A 13,312-nucleotide genomic window follows, 5' to 3' on the forward strand; every position below is an offset into this window, starting at 1 on the left:
TGAAGTTTGTCATTATAATCCCTTATCTGATAGATGTTTGCATTGGATACTTCCTGTGTCCAGAACTGTATGATATGGACTAGGGAAATTAAAACTTGAGTTTGGTACACTGTCTAATTGTGCTGGAGATAGCTATTATAGAAGATAGAAAGTGATAGCTGCTGTTAGACATTATACATGTTTAGAGGAGGGAGATGTTAGCATTTCAGGGAAGGAGTTCAATCAGGTATGGTTTTCTGGAAATGGGATTAGCATTTAAACTAAGTGCTTTAGGAATAGTGGGGTTTGGACATGTTTAAATGGTGGGATTCTGACATTCCAGTAGAGGAAACAGTAAGAAAGCAGGAGATGTGTATAGAAGGTAGTGAATAGATTGTTTTGGCTACCATATGTAGTGTGTGAATACATGTAGGGGAAATGTAGATTGGAAAAGTAAGTTAGGGCCAGATTGTGGAGGGCCTTGAAAGCTTGACTGTTTTGAATTTAGGCATCTAGTAGTTGTTTGATAAATGTTTGTAGCTAAGTAGAGTCTGGTCATATATGACTTTGGGGGAAATAAAGTTGAATGAGAAATTTAGCCTGTGAGATTTTATTATAAAGGGAAATGATGGGCATGTAGAATGGTAGAAAGAACACTTTGAGAAGTAAAGAGATGAGATTTCCAATCTTGGCTCTGTCATTAAGTAGTTGTAACTTTAAGAAGGTTGTTTTAAGGTCCGTAGTTCTTAGGTTCTTAATATGGAAAATGAGATTTGTATTTAAGACCATTTAAGGCTCATAGTAAGATGGTAACCGTATTATTTATTGTTCAGACTAGGACACAGAAGTTGGAAGGGAAGGGGACACAATTAATAAAATTACACTAGGGCAACTAAAATAAATTGGGATTATTAAGCCCAATGTAAACCAAATTATACCCTTCATATCTTATTATTGTGAATGTACTTTCACCTATTGTATTTTGAAACTCAAGTTTAAAGTACTGAAAAGCAGGAAAAAGGACTAAGACGTCAATTCTAAATGTTTAATGTTGTCGAATAAGGTAGTAAGTAATTCACTTGATGTTTTTGGAGTAGTAAGGATTAAAATGTGCATATATAAACATGAAATTGTTCTGAAACAGATTATGTTGTGCAAAATAGAGTCAGCTACTCTCACAGATGAAGCTAAAAATAGTCACTACAAGTATATGTCTTAATTTGTCTGGTATTTAGGGGTAGTAATGAAATATTTCGTTTGTGAGTATTTTTATTTTGAGATGGAGTCTCATCTCTGTCACGCAGGCTGGAGTGCAGTGGCTCAGTCTAGGCTTACTGCAACCTCCTCCTCCCAGGTTCAAGCGATTCTGTCTCAGCCTCCTGAGTAGGTTGTATTACAGGCGTGCGTCATCACGCCTAGCTAATTTTTGTATTTTTAGTAGAGACAGGGTTTCACCATGTTGGTCAGGCTGGTCTTGAACTGCTGACCTCAGGTGATCCACCCATCTTGGCCTTCCAAAGTGCTGGGATTACAGGCTTGAGTGTGAATATTTTCTAGATAGAATTACTTCTTTAAATGTCTTCAGGGAGTGCAATATTTAGGGTGGTTTACCCTTATAATAGTAGGGTCTAGCAGACTGCTGTGCTTACTGTTTTAAATTGGCTTTTTGTAGTTTAAAAAAAAAATTCCTCTGATGTTAGTTAGGCTCACTGCTGTAAAATTTCTGACATATCACAGTGGTTCAGTACAATTATGTGTGGAGGCATCTTCACCCTAATGTTCCTAAGTGTAATTCAGAACCATATGAAGGCCTCAGCCTTGTATGGGCTTTGATAGCAAATCTGATATTTTGAGCCACTTATATTTTCCAGTTTTCTCATGTTCTGAATAAACTTCTTACACATTTAATGTATGTTTACAACACCTGGGTATCTTGTTAAAAGGCAGATTCAGATTCAGTAGATCTGAGGTAAGCCTGAGATTCTGCTTTTCTAACATGCTCCTAAATGGTGTGGGAGTGGCTATTGAGCAAACTGCACTCAAGAGTATCAAGGTTCTGGATCATTTATTGGAATGCTGAGAATCTTATAGGGCATTAAAAATAGCTAGATTCTTTTAGAAATTATATCATTGATTGATATAAGTTGATTTTAAAAGAAAAATTGGGACTTTTGTAAATTTAGTTATACGGTTGATTAAAATACTATTTGTCTTTCACATTTCCCTCTTTCATGTCTTAACTCTAGTTTTGCTTCTTTCTCATTTCTTTTTTGTTGTTGTGGTTTTTGCTTTTGTTTAATATATTATTGTGTTTTGTGGATCTGGTCAGGGAACCGTTACCGTATTTTATGTTTGTATCTACATTTTATTTTGCATGCGTAACGTGGCTTTACCTGGATGTTCTTTTTGGTAAGTTCCAAATTTATATAGCATATTGTTTTTTTGTAGTGTAAGTTGTAATGTTTTTCACCTTCTTTTCTCCCATTTCTAGTAATGTGATCATGCTCATGACTTGTTTTTAATTTTTTAAGAGTTCATTTGATACTTTTTTCCTAACACTTTCAGATTTTCCTCAATAGTAGTGCACTTTGGTACTAATATGCTTTGATTTGTTTTATAGCCTCACACTGTCAGTTGCTGATCACTATTAGCAGTTGCTGTCTCGAGTACTTTGGTTTTTTAAAAAGCCTTAATCATCTAGAAGTATTATTCTAAAAGCTTGTGCTTCCATATAGCAGTCATAAAAGAAGATAGTTTGTAGTAAAATTAAATATTTTTGTTCTCTATGAGCAATGCATTCTAATTTTGTTTTAACAGCAACAGCTTGCACAACTACAGAAAGAAAAATCAGAGATTCTGAAAAATCTGGCATTATATTACTTCACATTTGTAGATGTTATGGAATTTAAGGTATGTATTTTAATATATAATATTTAACATTTCAGAAGTAGATTTAAATGTTTATTAATTGTGTAAATTGCTGTGTCACTTGTAAATAATAAAATAGAAATCTTACAGAACTGAAATTTAAAACATACCTTATTTGTTTATATTTTCTGAATTTAAACGGATTTATACAGATAAAAGATTACAATAAGTATTTCTTTTCAGGACCATGTTTGTGAATTGCTGAATACTATTGACGTTTGCCAAGTCTTCTTTGATATTGTAAGTATCATTTTCAGAAAAATGTCCAATTATTCTGTTTCCAGAAGAGCTCAGGGGACCAATTGCTTTTCTTTAGCTGGATTATGTAACTAGCATATAAAGTTTTAGCATTATTAATTTGGCTTGTTTTATAGCTTTTTTAAAAAGTAAAGTATATATTCTCTTTATTTGTTTTGATTGTCACTGAGTTTAAGTCTTGTACGTATTGGGAAATACACATTAACTTTAGTATTTTATTTAATAGGCCCAATTTTCAAAAGTTAAGTGGATAATATTTTCTCTCTAAAAGGCATACTTGGACTCTTTCTTAGTATGATAATTTTTAGATACAAGAAGTCAAAGTGAAAATTGTCTCCATTTACTTAATGGTGAACTTTAAAAAGAATAATTTTTTTCCTCTTTAGTGAAATTGGCACCAGTGTTCCTTATTATTCTGGCTTTTATCCTTTTGAACTGTTACCAGTTTGAATATAGTGATCACAAGCTCTTTTTCTTTCATCCATGAAATTGTGTCAAACACAAAACTGTTATCTGTAACTGCCAAGTTTTAGACATGCTTTTAGTGAAAGGAATTAGATAGCATTTTAGAATGGGGATAAAATAAATACAGAAAATTATTAGCTCTCAATAGCTTCTGTGAAGATTTTGTGTGTGTTTTAAATTTTAAGAAATAGGAAGTAGTTGAACTTGATTTTTTTTTCTCCTAGACTGTAAACTTTGATTTAACAAAGAACTACTTAGATTTAATTATAACCTATACAACACTAATGATACTGCTGTCTCGAATTGAAGAAAGGAAGGCAATCATTGGATTATACAACTATGCCCATGAAATGACTCATGGAGCAAGGTAGATTTGCATTATAAAAGTCTTTCTAAAATGCTCAATGTGATAGATTACAACTCATTGAAATTTGATATGTCTGTTTTAAGTGACAGAGAATACCCACGCCTTGGCCAGATGATTGTGGATTATGAAAACCCTTTAAAGAAGATGATGGAAGAATTTGTACCCCATAGCAAGGTAAGAGACAGTTGTTAGGCATATGAGAGAATAGGCATATAACATAGCGTGAGGATAGATAGTTGGATAAAGGGATAATCTTCTTTTTGAAAAATACTATAATGGGATATAAGTAATAGTTATGTGTGCTTTTATCTAATTATGGACAGGGAACTAATTAATGAGATTCAGAATAGTGTATAGAGACTCAAGAATATATTGATTGATTTCATTATAGTTTTTTAGATTTTAATACAGCACTAAACAATAGAATTTACCATGTGGTATTTGAGAGGGTCTGTTCTCACACTAATAGGTTTTAGTAGCAATTCTGCAAATTATAGTATAATATTTGTCAAGTTACTTAACCTCACAATACCTCAGTTTTCTTATCAGTAAAAATGGAATAATAATAGCACTTAATTTCATATGGTTCTTAGAAGAATTAAATGAATTGCTTCATTAAAAAGTACAGAGTATTTGATAAATTTTAACTTTATTATTATAGTCTCTTAATGAAAAAAATGACAGGGGTTTTATGAAAATAATTTGAAATGACTATCTTTTAAGAGATATTAAAAATAATGAAATAATTTTGGTTGTAAGTAGTCTTGTCATTATGGATTCTCTGCAGAAGGGCTGATTCACAGAATGGTAGTTTCTAAACACTTCAAGGAAATTTATAGGTATCTCATCCAATCTCATTATTTATAGCTAAGGATTAAGGGCTGGAGCAGTATCATGACAAGGTAAGTCATCTGATAATAGTGGTGGCAAAACCAGAACTGAAGCCCAGGATACTATAATCTTGGTCTACATTGTTCTCTTTGAATCATGAAAGTTAATACCTTGTGTAAGTCTGTGCTTTTTTCTTTATTTGAGACAGCGTCTCGCTCTGTCGCCCCAGCCAGAATGCAGTGGTGCAATCTCAGCTCACTGCAGCTTCCGCCTCCTGGGCTCAAGTGATTCTCCTGCCTCTGCCTCGGGAGTAGCTGGGATTACAGGCCTGCACTACCACGCCTGGCTAATTTTTTGTAATTTTAGTAGTGACAGGGTTTAACCATATTTCCCAGGCTGGTCTCGAACTCCTGAGCTCAGGCAGTCCACCCACCTCAGCCTCCCGAAGTGCTAGGATTATAGGCATGAACTACTGCACCTGGCCACTGTGCTTTTTTCTTGACATACAGTTAACACCAATAATTTTCTTTGAATTTTTTTACTCCCATGAAAATTCTGAAGAATTTTTTCCAGATTTGCGTAGCTACATTATACACAAATTTATATAGGTTTTCTGTCTGGGAATTGGTTGAATTATTAGTTTGCAAGAAGCTAGTAGATGGCATCAGTTTTGAAATTTAAAAAAATCAACATTTTAGATGGAAGTATCAGAATTCCTCAAAATGCTGCACATATCATGGTCATCTCCTGTCTCTAATATCAGTAGTGGTTTTTCCCCACCCGGAACTGTCTTTTCTATTCCTCTCCTCTTTTCTCTCTGGATCCATTTAGGATTTTTCCCTAATCATGTATGGTCTTGTTTTTATTTAACTATTTTAGATTTGGTTCTTTTTCCACTTAGGTGTTGAAAATTTCCTTGACAGCCTGTTGAAAATTCCAAGCTAGGCTCTTGGCTATCTTTTTAAGTTCTATATAGTATCGTTAGCACATTAACATATTCAGTAGATAGTAGGTTATTGATAATTACATAGGATAATTCATTTGAATTAGACCAGTTATTTTCCAATCTTGATTTTTTTCTAATATTCCGTGATACCTTAGAATTTTGATAAAACACTATTGTTTATTTGCCAGGGTTTGTTTTTCTGTTTCTTGTTTAGATTCATGGGGTACATGTGCAGGTTTGTTAAATGAGTATATTGTGTGATGCTGGGTTTGGACTTCTAATGATCCCGTTGCCAAAGTAGTGAACATGGTACCCAGTAGGTAGCTTTTCAGTTCTTGTCCCCCTCCTTTCCACTTTTGGAGTCCCCAGTGTCTGTTGTTGCTTTGTGTCCATGTGTACCCAATGTTTAGCTTCCCCTTATAAGTGAGTACAGTAAGTATTTGGTTTTCTGTTTCTGCGTTAGGTGTCTTACGATAATGGCCTCCAGTTCCATCCATGTTGCTGGAGAAAGACATGATTTTGTTCCTTTTTATGGCTGCATAGTGTTCCATGGTGCATATGTACCACACTCTTTTTATCCCATCCACTGTTGATGGGCACCTGGGTTGATTCCATGTCTTTGCTGTTGGGAATAGAGCTGCAGTGAACATACGAGTACAAGTGTGTTTTTGGTAGAACAGTTTATTTTCCTTTGAGCATCTACCCAGTAATGAAAATTGCTGGGTTGCATGGTAATTCTATTTTTGGTTCTTTCAGAAGTCAACAAACTGCTTTCCGTAGGGTTTGAGTTAATTTGCATTCCCACCAACGGTGTATAAGCATTTCCTTTTCTCCAGTAGCCTTGCCAACATCTGTTATTTTTTTGACTTTTTTTTTAAAATTTATTTATTATTATTATACTTTAAGTTGTAGGGTACATGTGCATAACGTGCAGGTTTGTTACATATGTATACTTGTGCCATGTTGGTGTGCTGCACCCATCAACTCGTCATTTAAATCAGGTATAACTCCCAATGCTTTTTGACTTTTTAATAATTGCCATTCTGACTGGTGTAAGATGGTACCCATTTTACCAGTGGTTTTGATTTGCATCTCTCTGATGATTAGTGATGCTGAGCATTTTTTCATATGGTTGTTGGCTGGTTATATGTGTTCTTTTGAGAGGTGTTTATTCACGTTCTTTGCCCACATATTAATGGGGTGGTTTGATTTTTTTCTTGTTGGTTTAAGTTCCTTATAGATTCTGGATATTAGTCCTGTGTTGGGTACATAGTTGCAATTATTTTCTCCCATTCTGTAAGTTGTCTCTTTACTTTGCCTTTGCTATTCAGGCTGGTTTTTGGTTCCATATATGTTTTAGAATAGATTTTTCTAATTCTGTGAAAAATGACAGTACTTTGATTGGAATAGTGTTGAATCTTTAAATTGCTTTGGGCATTATGGTAGTTTTAATGATATTGATTCCTCCAGCCTATGAGCATAGAATGCTTTTCCATTTCTTTGTGTTATCTGTGATTTCTTTCAGCACCGTTTTCTAGTTCTTCTCTTAGAGAGGTTTCACCTCCTTGGTTAGGTGTATTCCTGGTTATTTTATCTTTTTGTGGCTATTGTAAGTGGGATTGCTTGCTTGTTTGCTTGCTTGCCTGCCTGCCTGCCTGCCTTCCTTCCTTTCTTTTCTTTTCTTTCTTTCTCTCTTTCTTTCTTTTCTTTCTTTTTTTCCTTTCTTTCCTTCTTTCCTTCCTTTCTTTCCTTTCCTTTCTTCCTCTCCTCTCCCCTCCCCTCCCCTCCCTTCCCCTCCCCTCTCCTCTCTCTCTCCCTCCCTTCCTTCCTTCCTTCTTTCCTTCCTTCTTTGTTGATGGAGTCTCACTCTGTCACCCAGGCTGGAGTACAGTGGTGCCATCTTGGCTCACTGCAATCCCCATCTCCCGGGTTCAAGCAATTCTCCTGCCTTTGCCTCCTCAGTAGCTGGGATTACAGATGCCTGCCACCATGCCCAGCTAATTTTTGTGTTTTTAGTAGAGATGGGGTTTCACTATGTTGGCCAGGCTTGTCTCAAACTCCAGACCTCAGGTGATCTGCCTGACTTGGCCTCTCAAAGTGCTGGGATTATAGGCATGAGCCACTGTGCCCGGCCAGGGTTTTGTTCTTGAGTCCTCAGCTTGAATGTTATTGGTGTGTAGAAATGCTGCTAATTTTTGTATGTTGATTTTTGTATCCTGAGACTTTGCTGAAGTCATTTAGTTTTCTACGTATAGAATTATATTGTCAATGAACAGAGATAATTTGACTTCCTTTTTTTCTATTTGGATGCCTTTTATTTCTTTCTCTTGCTTGACTGCTCTGGTTAGGCCTTTTCAGTACTGTGTTGAATAGAAGTGGTAGGAGTACAGACACCCTTGTCTTGTTCCAGTTCTTAGGGGAATGCTTCTAGCTTTTACCCATTCAGTATATTGGCTATGGGTTTGTCATAGATGGCACTGATTATTTTGAGGTATGTTCCTTCGATGCCTAGTTAGTTGAAAGTTTTGTCATGAAGGGATATTGGATTTTATCGAATGCTTTTTCTGCATGTATTGAGATGATCCTATGGTGTTTTATAAAATTTTGTTTATGTAGTTAATCACATTTATTGATTTATTTGTTGAACCAACCTTGCATCCCAGGAATAAAGCCCACTTGATCATGGTGAATTAACTTTTTGGTGTCCTACTGGATTTGGTTTGCAAGTATTTTGTTGACGATTTTTGTGTCTATGTTCATCAGGAATATTGGTCTGTAGTTTTCTTTCTTTGTTGTTGTATTTTTACTAGATTTTAGTACCAGGATGATACTGCACTCATAGAATGATAAGGAGGAGCCCCTCCCCCTCAACTTTTTGAAATAATTTCAGTAGGATTGTATGTCTGGTAGAGTTTAGCTGTGAATCTGTGTGGCCCATGGCTTTTTCTGGTTGGTGGGTATTTTATTACTGATTCAATTTAATTACTCATTATTGGTCTGTTCAGGATTTCTGTTTATTCCTGGTTTCATAAAGCAAATCTCAATAAATTAAAATCATGCCAAGCGTCTTCTCAGACCATACTGGAGTAAAAATAGAGGTCAGTACCAAGAGGAATTCTCAAATCCACACAAATACCTGGAAACTAAACAATTTTATCCTGAATGACTTGGGTAAATAATGAAATTAAGTCAGAAATAAAAAAATTCTTTGAAACAAATGAAAATAGTGACACAACATACTGAAACCTCTGGAATGTGGCAAAAGCAGTGTTAAGAGGAAAGTATATGGTACTAAAAAGATGATAAAAATAGCTCAAATTAATAACCTAACCTTGCACTTTAAAGGAACTAGAAAAAGAAGAATGAACTAAACCTAAAGCCTGCAGTGAAAATAAATAACCAAAATAACAGCAAAGCTAAATGAAATTGAGACCCCAAAGACCATACAAAGGATCAACGAAAACAAAAAGTTAGTTCTTTGAAAGGATTGTCAACAAGGTTGACAGACTCCTAGCTAGATTAACAAGGAAAAAAGAGAAGATGCAAATAAGCAGAATCAAATGAGAAAGGTAATATCACAACCAATCCCACAGAAATACTAAAGATTATCAGAGACTACTAGGAACATCTCTGTACACACAAACTAGAAAATCTAGAGGAAGCGGTAAATTCCCATAACATACAACCTCCCAAATTTCCCAGGATTTAAAAAAATTAACATAATTTTTAAAACATTCTTAGTTGGCTACGTCAGAATCACTTTGTGTAGCTTAATAAAATGATAGATTCTGGGGTTCTGTTTCCAGAGGTTCAGGTTCACTAAATTTCAGTTGGAGCCCTGTATTCTGTTTTCAGAACAAACTTCTGGCACTCTGTGTGCAGTCAGATTAAAGAATCATTCTTAGGGCCAGGCGCGGTGGCTCACACCTGTAATCCCAACACTTTGGGAGGCCGAGGCGGGCAGATCACGAGGTCAGGTGATTGAGACCATCCTGGCTAACACGGTGAAACCCCATCTCTATTAAAAATACAAAAATTAGCCGGGCATCGTGGCGGGCGCCTGAAGTTCCAGCTACTCCGGAGGCTGAGGCATGAACCTGGGAGGCGGAGCTTGCAGTGAGCAGAGATCACGCCACTGCACTGCAGCTTGGGCAAAAGAGCGAGACTCCATCTCAAAAAAAAAAAAAAAAAAAAAAAGAATCACTCTTTACAGAATTTTTAGGAAGCAGGGATTAATAGCAAAAGACATTTATGAAAGCAAGAAAGAAACATTTGAGATGAAACATTAAATATCTTCATAATAAAGCTGTAATCAACAAACCAGTTGATGAAGAGAAGTAATTTATTAAGATGAGATACAGTGTATTATTTTTATAAGACATTCTTTAGAGAAATATAAAGCATGTTGAGTTTTATTAACACTTAGTCATATAACCCCAAAGTCTTTTTCTTTTAAAGCTATCAGAATGGAAACTTGTATTGACAGAAAGATGACAGTAGGCTCTCTGTTCCTTTTGGAATAAAGTTCCCAAGATTGCCACATATTTTAACCTTTAAGAAAATAACATGAGTTTCTGACCTAAGCTTTTGCTCAAAAATGCAGAATCTGTGTAGTTTTTATAACATTAGCAAAAAAAATTCTAGAGGAGAGGAGCCGCAACCCAACTCAGATATTATAAGGAGCATGGCTGTAATTAGGCTGTGTTGTTTTATAATGGTATAGTTAGAAACCCACAGCAATTATAGCTGGAATGTAAACAGAAAAGGAAAACAAAATTCTTCAGCTTTCTTTTTTGTATTTTAATTAGTCTCTTTCAGATGCACTAATTTCTCTTCAAATGGTATATCCTCGAAGGAATCTTTCAGCTGACCAGTGGAGAAATGCCCAGTTATTAAGCCTCATCAGTGCACCTAGTACAATGCTTAATCCAGCGCAATCCGACACTGTATGGTTCTATTTTTCTCTTTTGAATGAAAATAAAGTGACTTTTAAAAAATAATAGTTCAGCAATGCTGTTGCAGTTTGTTTCTAATTAGCATTAGCTTATTAGTTGAAGTTCATTATAAAATGTTCATTACTTAAGTCATATTGTTCAGATTTTTTAGCTTTAGAGTCTTAATGAAAACTGGTGATAAATTAATATGGTAAATAGTATGAGTACTTTTTTCTTTAAAGTTAAAAAGTTTGTTTTGCTTTATCATGATAGAAAAATTTGAAGTATAAAGAAAAAACAAAAATCACCCCACATCTCACCAAGTAGAACCAAGTAGACAAAATCATTGTTATATTCCTTTGTATTCTTTTCCGTCTATTCTCTGTATTTATGAACATAGGTGTTCCACATATGGAGAATACACGCGCATAGCTACTGATTTTGGTGAGACAGTGAGCATTCAGACACATAAATGTCTTTTATCTTGACTAAAATTTTATCTTTTGGAATATTGTAAACTTTGAAATAGGCTTGAGAAATTGATAAGTTGTCATTTACCAGATTAAAGATAATTAGCAACAATATTTTTTAAAGAGAGGTTTAAGGGTGTGCAGATGTGAAAGGGGCACACCTCTCATTGTTATTTATTGACTGCAAGTTTCAGTATAGGTAATAAAATTTTATCCAGCTCTTCAAATTTGTTGTGGTAGTGTTTGGGCGAAGAGTTGGGTAGTAAGTTATCGGGAGAAGTGGGGGAGAGTGACTCAATATGGAATATTTTTTAGAATTTCTTTTAACTGCAAATGTATATGTTCTCTTTTTAAGATGCCTTGTGAATACCTCTCTTTGGATGCAATGGAAAAGTGGATTATCTGTAAGTAAAATGGGTTAGTGTTATGATTATTCCCCAGGTTTTACGTTTCAGAGAAAAATAGCAGGTGACATGATTACTGCCTCTGTGCTTAGCATTGTGCTAACCCATCTATGTCCACTACCTCTTTCAGTCCTCATATTAATCCTATCAGAGTAGATAGTCTGTTTGTGTGTGTGTGTGTTTTTTTTTTTTTTTTTTTTTTTTTGAGATGAAGTCTTGCTTTGTCACCCAGGCTGGAGTGCAGTGGCACAATTTCAGCTCGCTGCAACCTCCGCCTCCCGGGTTCAAGCAGTTGTTGTGTCTCAACCTCCTGAGTAGCTGGGACAACAGGCACACGCCACCACGCCCGGCTAATTTTTGTATTTTTAGTAGAGGCGGGGGGTTTCACCATATTGGTCAGGCTGGCCTCGAACTCCTGACCTCAGGTGATCTGCCCGCCTTGGCCTCCCACAGTGTTGGTATTATAGGTGTGAACCACTGCGCCTGGCCAGGTAATCTGTTTTAAAGTTGAGGAATCTAAAGCTTAGACCACACAGCTAATGAGTGACAAAGACAAGATTAAGAACCCAGCCTAACTCCAAGGCTCATGGGCTACGTTATATTGCCTTTCAGCATAACCTTCAAAACTCAATTTTGGTTTTGCTTTTAATCATTATTTAAATGTCACATCTGTTCACTTAAAGTTTTTGGTTTTAATTTACTGCAGTTTATTTAATAAATTACTCATATGTTTGGCAGTTTTTTAGATGCATAGGAGATAAAAGTACTAGTTTCTGCTTCTGAGAAGCTTACAAACTATGAGAGAAATAGACACAAGTTTTTTTGTTTGCTTTTTTGTTTTCCGTCATTTTATTGTGAGCATCAAGAAAGTTGAAATAATTATAGAGTGAACACCCATAAATCTACCACCAAGTTTCTATGACTTCTAATAGCTTGTTGTATTTCCTTTTAAGCTGTTTGTTTGTTTGTTTATCAGCTTCAAAAGATACTTTATTTAAACTTTTAGGTTCATGGGTACATGTGCAGGTTTGTTATATAGGTAAATTGCGTGTCATGGGGGTTTGGTGTACAGATTATTTTGTCACCCGGGTAATAAGCATATTGCCTGATAGGTAATTTTTTTTTATCCCAACCTTCAAGTAGGCCCTGGTGTCTTACATTGTTCCTTTCTTTGTGCCCATGTATACTCAGTGTTTAGCTCCCACTTATAAGTAAGAACATGTAGTATTTCATTTTCTATTCCTGCCTTAGTTTCCTAAGGATAATAACCTCCATCCATGTTACTGAAAAGGATATGATTTCATTGTTTTTTATGGCTGTGTACTATTCCATGGAGACACATAGGTTTAATACAGAATGAGAGTTTCTGTAATATAGATAAATTCCTCCTACTCACCCCTAGGCTCACTGCCACAGGGGAATAATTTTGAAGTGTTTGTGTTTTTTCGTTTTTATTTTTGATTTATTAACCTTTAGAGAGTAGAGTTGGCCCTTTATATCCTGGAGTTTTGTATCCAGAGATTCAGTCGAGAACCGATTAAAATACAGGAAAAAAATTCACAAAGGTCCAAAAAGCAAAACTTACTGCATAGTGAGTACTACATTGAGTTCACGCAAATGAAGTGATATGTAGCTATTGTATTAGGTATTACAAGTAATGTGGAGGTGATTTAAAGTATGCGGGAGAAAGGGTGTAGGTTATATGTAAATACTACACCATTTTATATAAG

At 35.4% G+C, this 13,312-nt stretch overlaps 2 protein-coding genes across 5 annotated transcripts in view; one reads left to right on the forward strand and one right to left on the reverse strand.

Annotated features, from left to right (window-relative positions):
* Nucleotides 1–13,312, reverse strand: part of NUP35 (nucleoporin 35) — a 283,449-nt gene that overhangs the window by 155,118 nt on the left and 115,019 nt on the right. The gene's annotated exons all lie outside the window — the stretch shown is intronic.
* NCKAP1 (NCK associated protein 1) overlaps nucleotides 1–13,312 on the forward strand; it is a 113,121-nt gene that overhangs the window by 34,335 nt on the left and 65,474 nt on the right. For 2 of the 4 annotated variants that reach the window (XM_050752213.1, XM_050752215.1), the window contains 6 exons: nucleotides 2,797–2,889; nucleotides 3,091–3,147; nucleotides 3,855–3,997; nucleotides 4,081–4,171; nucleotides 10,583–10,720; nucleotides 11,534–11,582. In XM_050752213.1, coding sequence (XP_050608170.1) covers nucleotides 2,797–2,889; nucleotides 3,091–3,147; nucleotides 3,855–3,997; nucleotides 4,081–4,171; nucleotides 10,583–10,720; nucleotides 11,534–11,582 — 571 coding nt within the window. The remainder of the gene's footprint in view (nucleotides 1–2,796; nucleotides 2,890–3,090; nucleotides 3,148–3,854; nucleotides 3,998–4,080; nucleotides 4,172–10,582; nucleotides 10,721–11,533; nucleotides 11,583–13,312) is intronic. The other 2 variants (XM_050752214.1, XM_050752216.1) reach the window with 1 other exon arrangement.

This window comes from Macaca thibetana, chromosome 12 (genome assembly GCF_024542745.1).
Source record: "Macaca thibetana thibetana isolate TM-01 chromosome 12, ASM2454274v1, whole genome shotgun sequence".
Taxonomy (NCBI): domain Eukaryota; kingdom Metazoa; phylum Chordata; class Mammalia; order Primates; family Cercopithecidae; genus Macaca; species Macaca thibetana.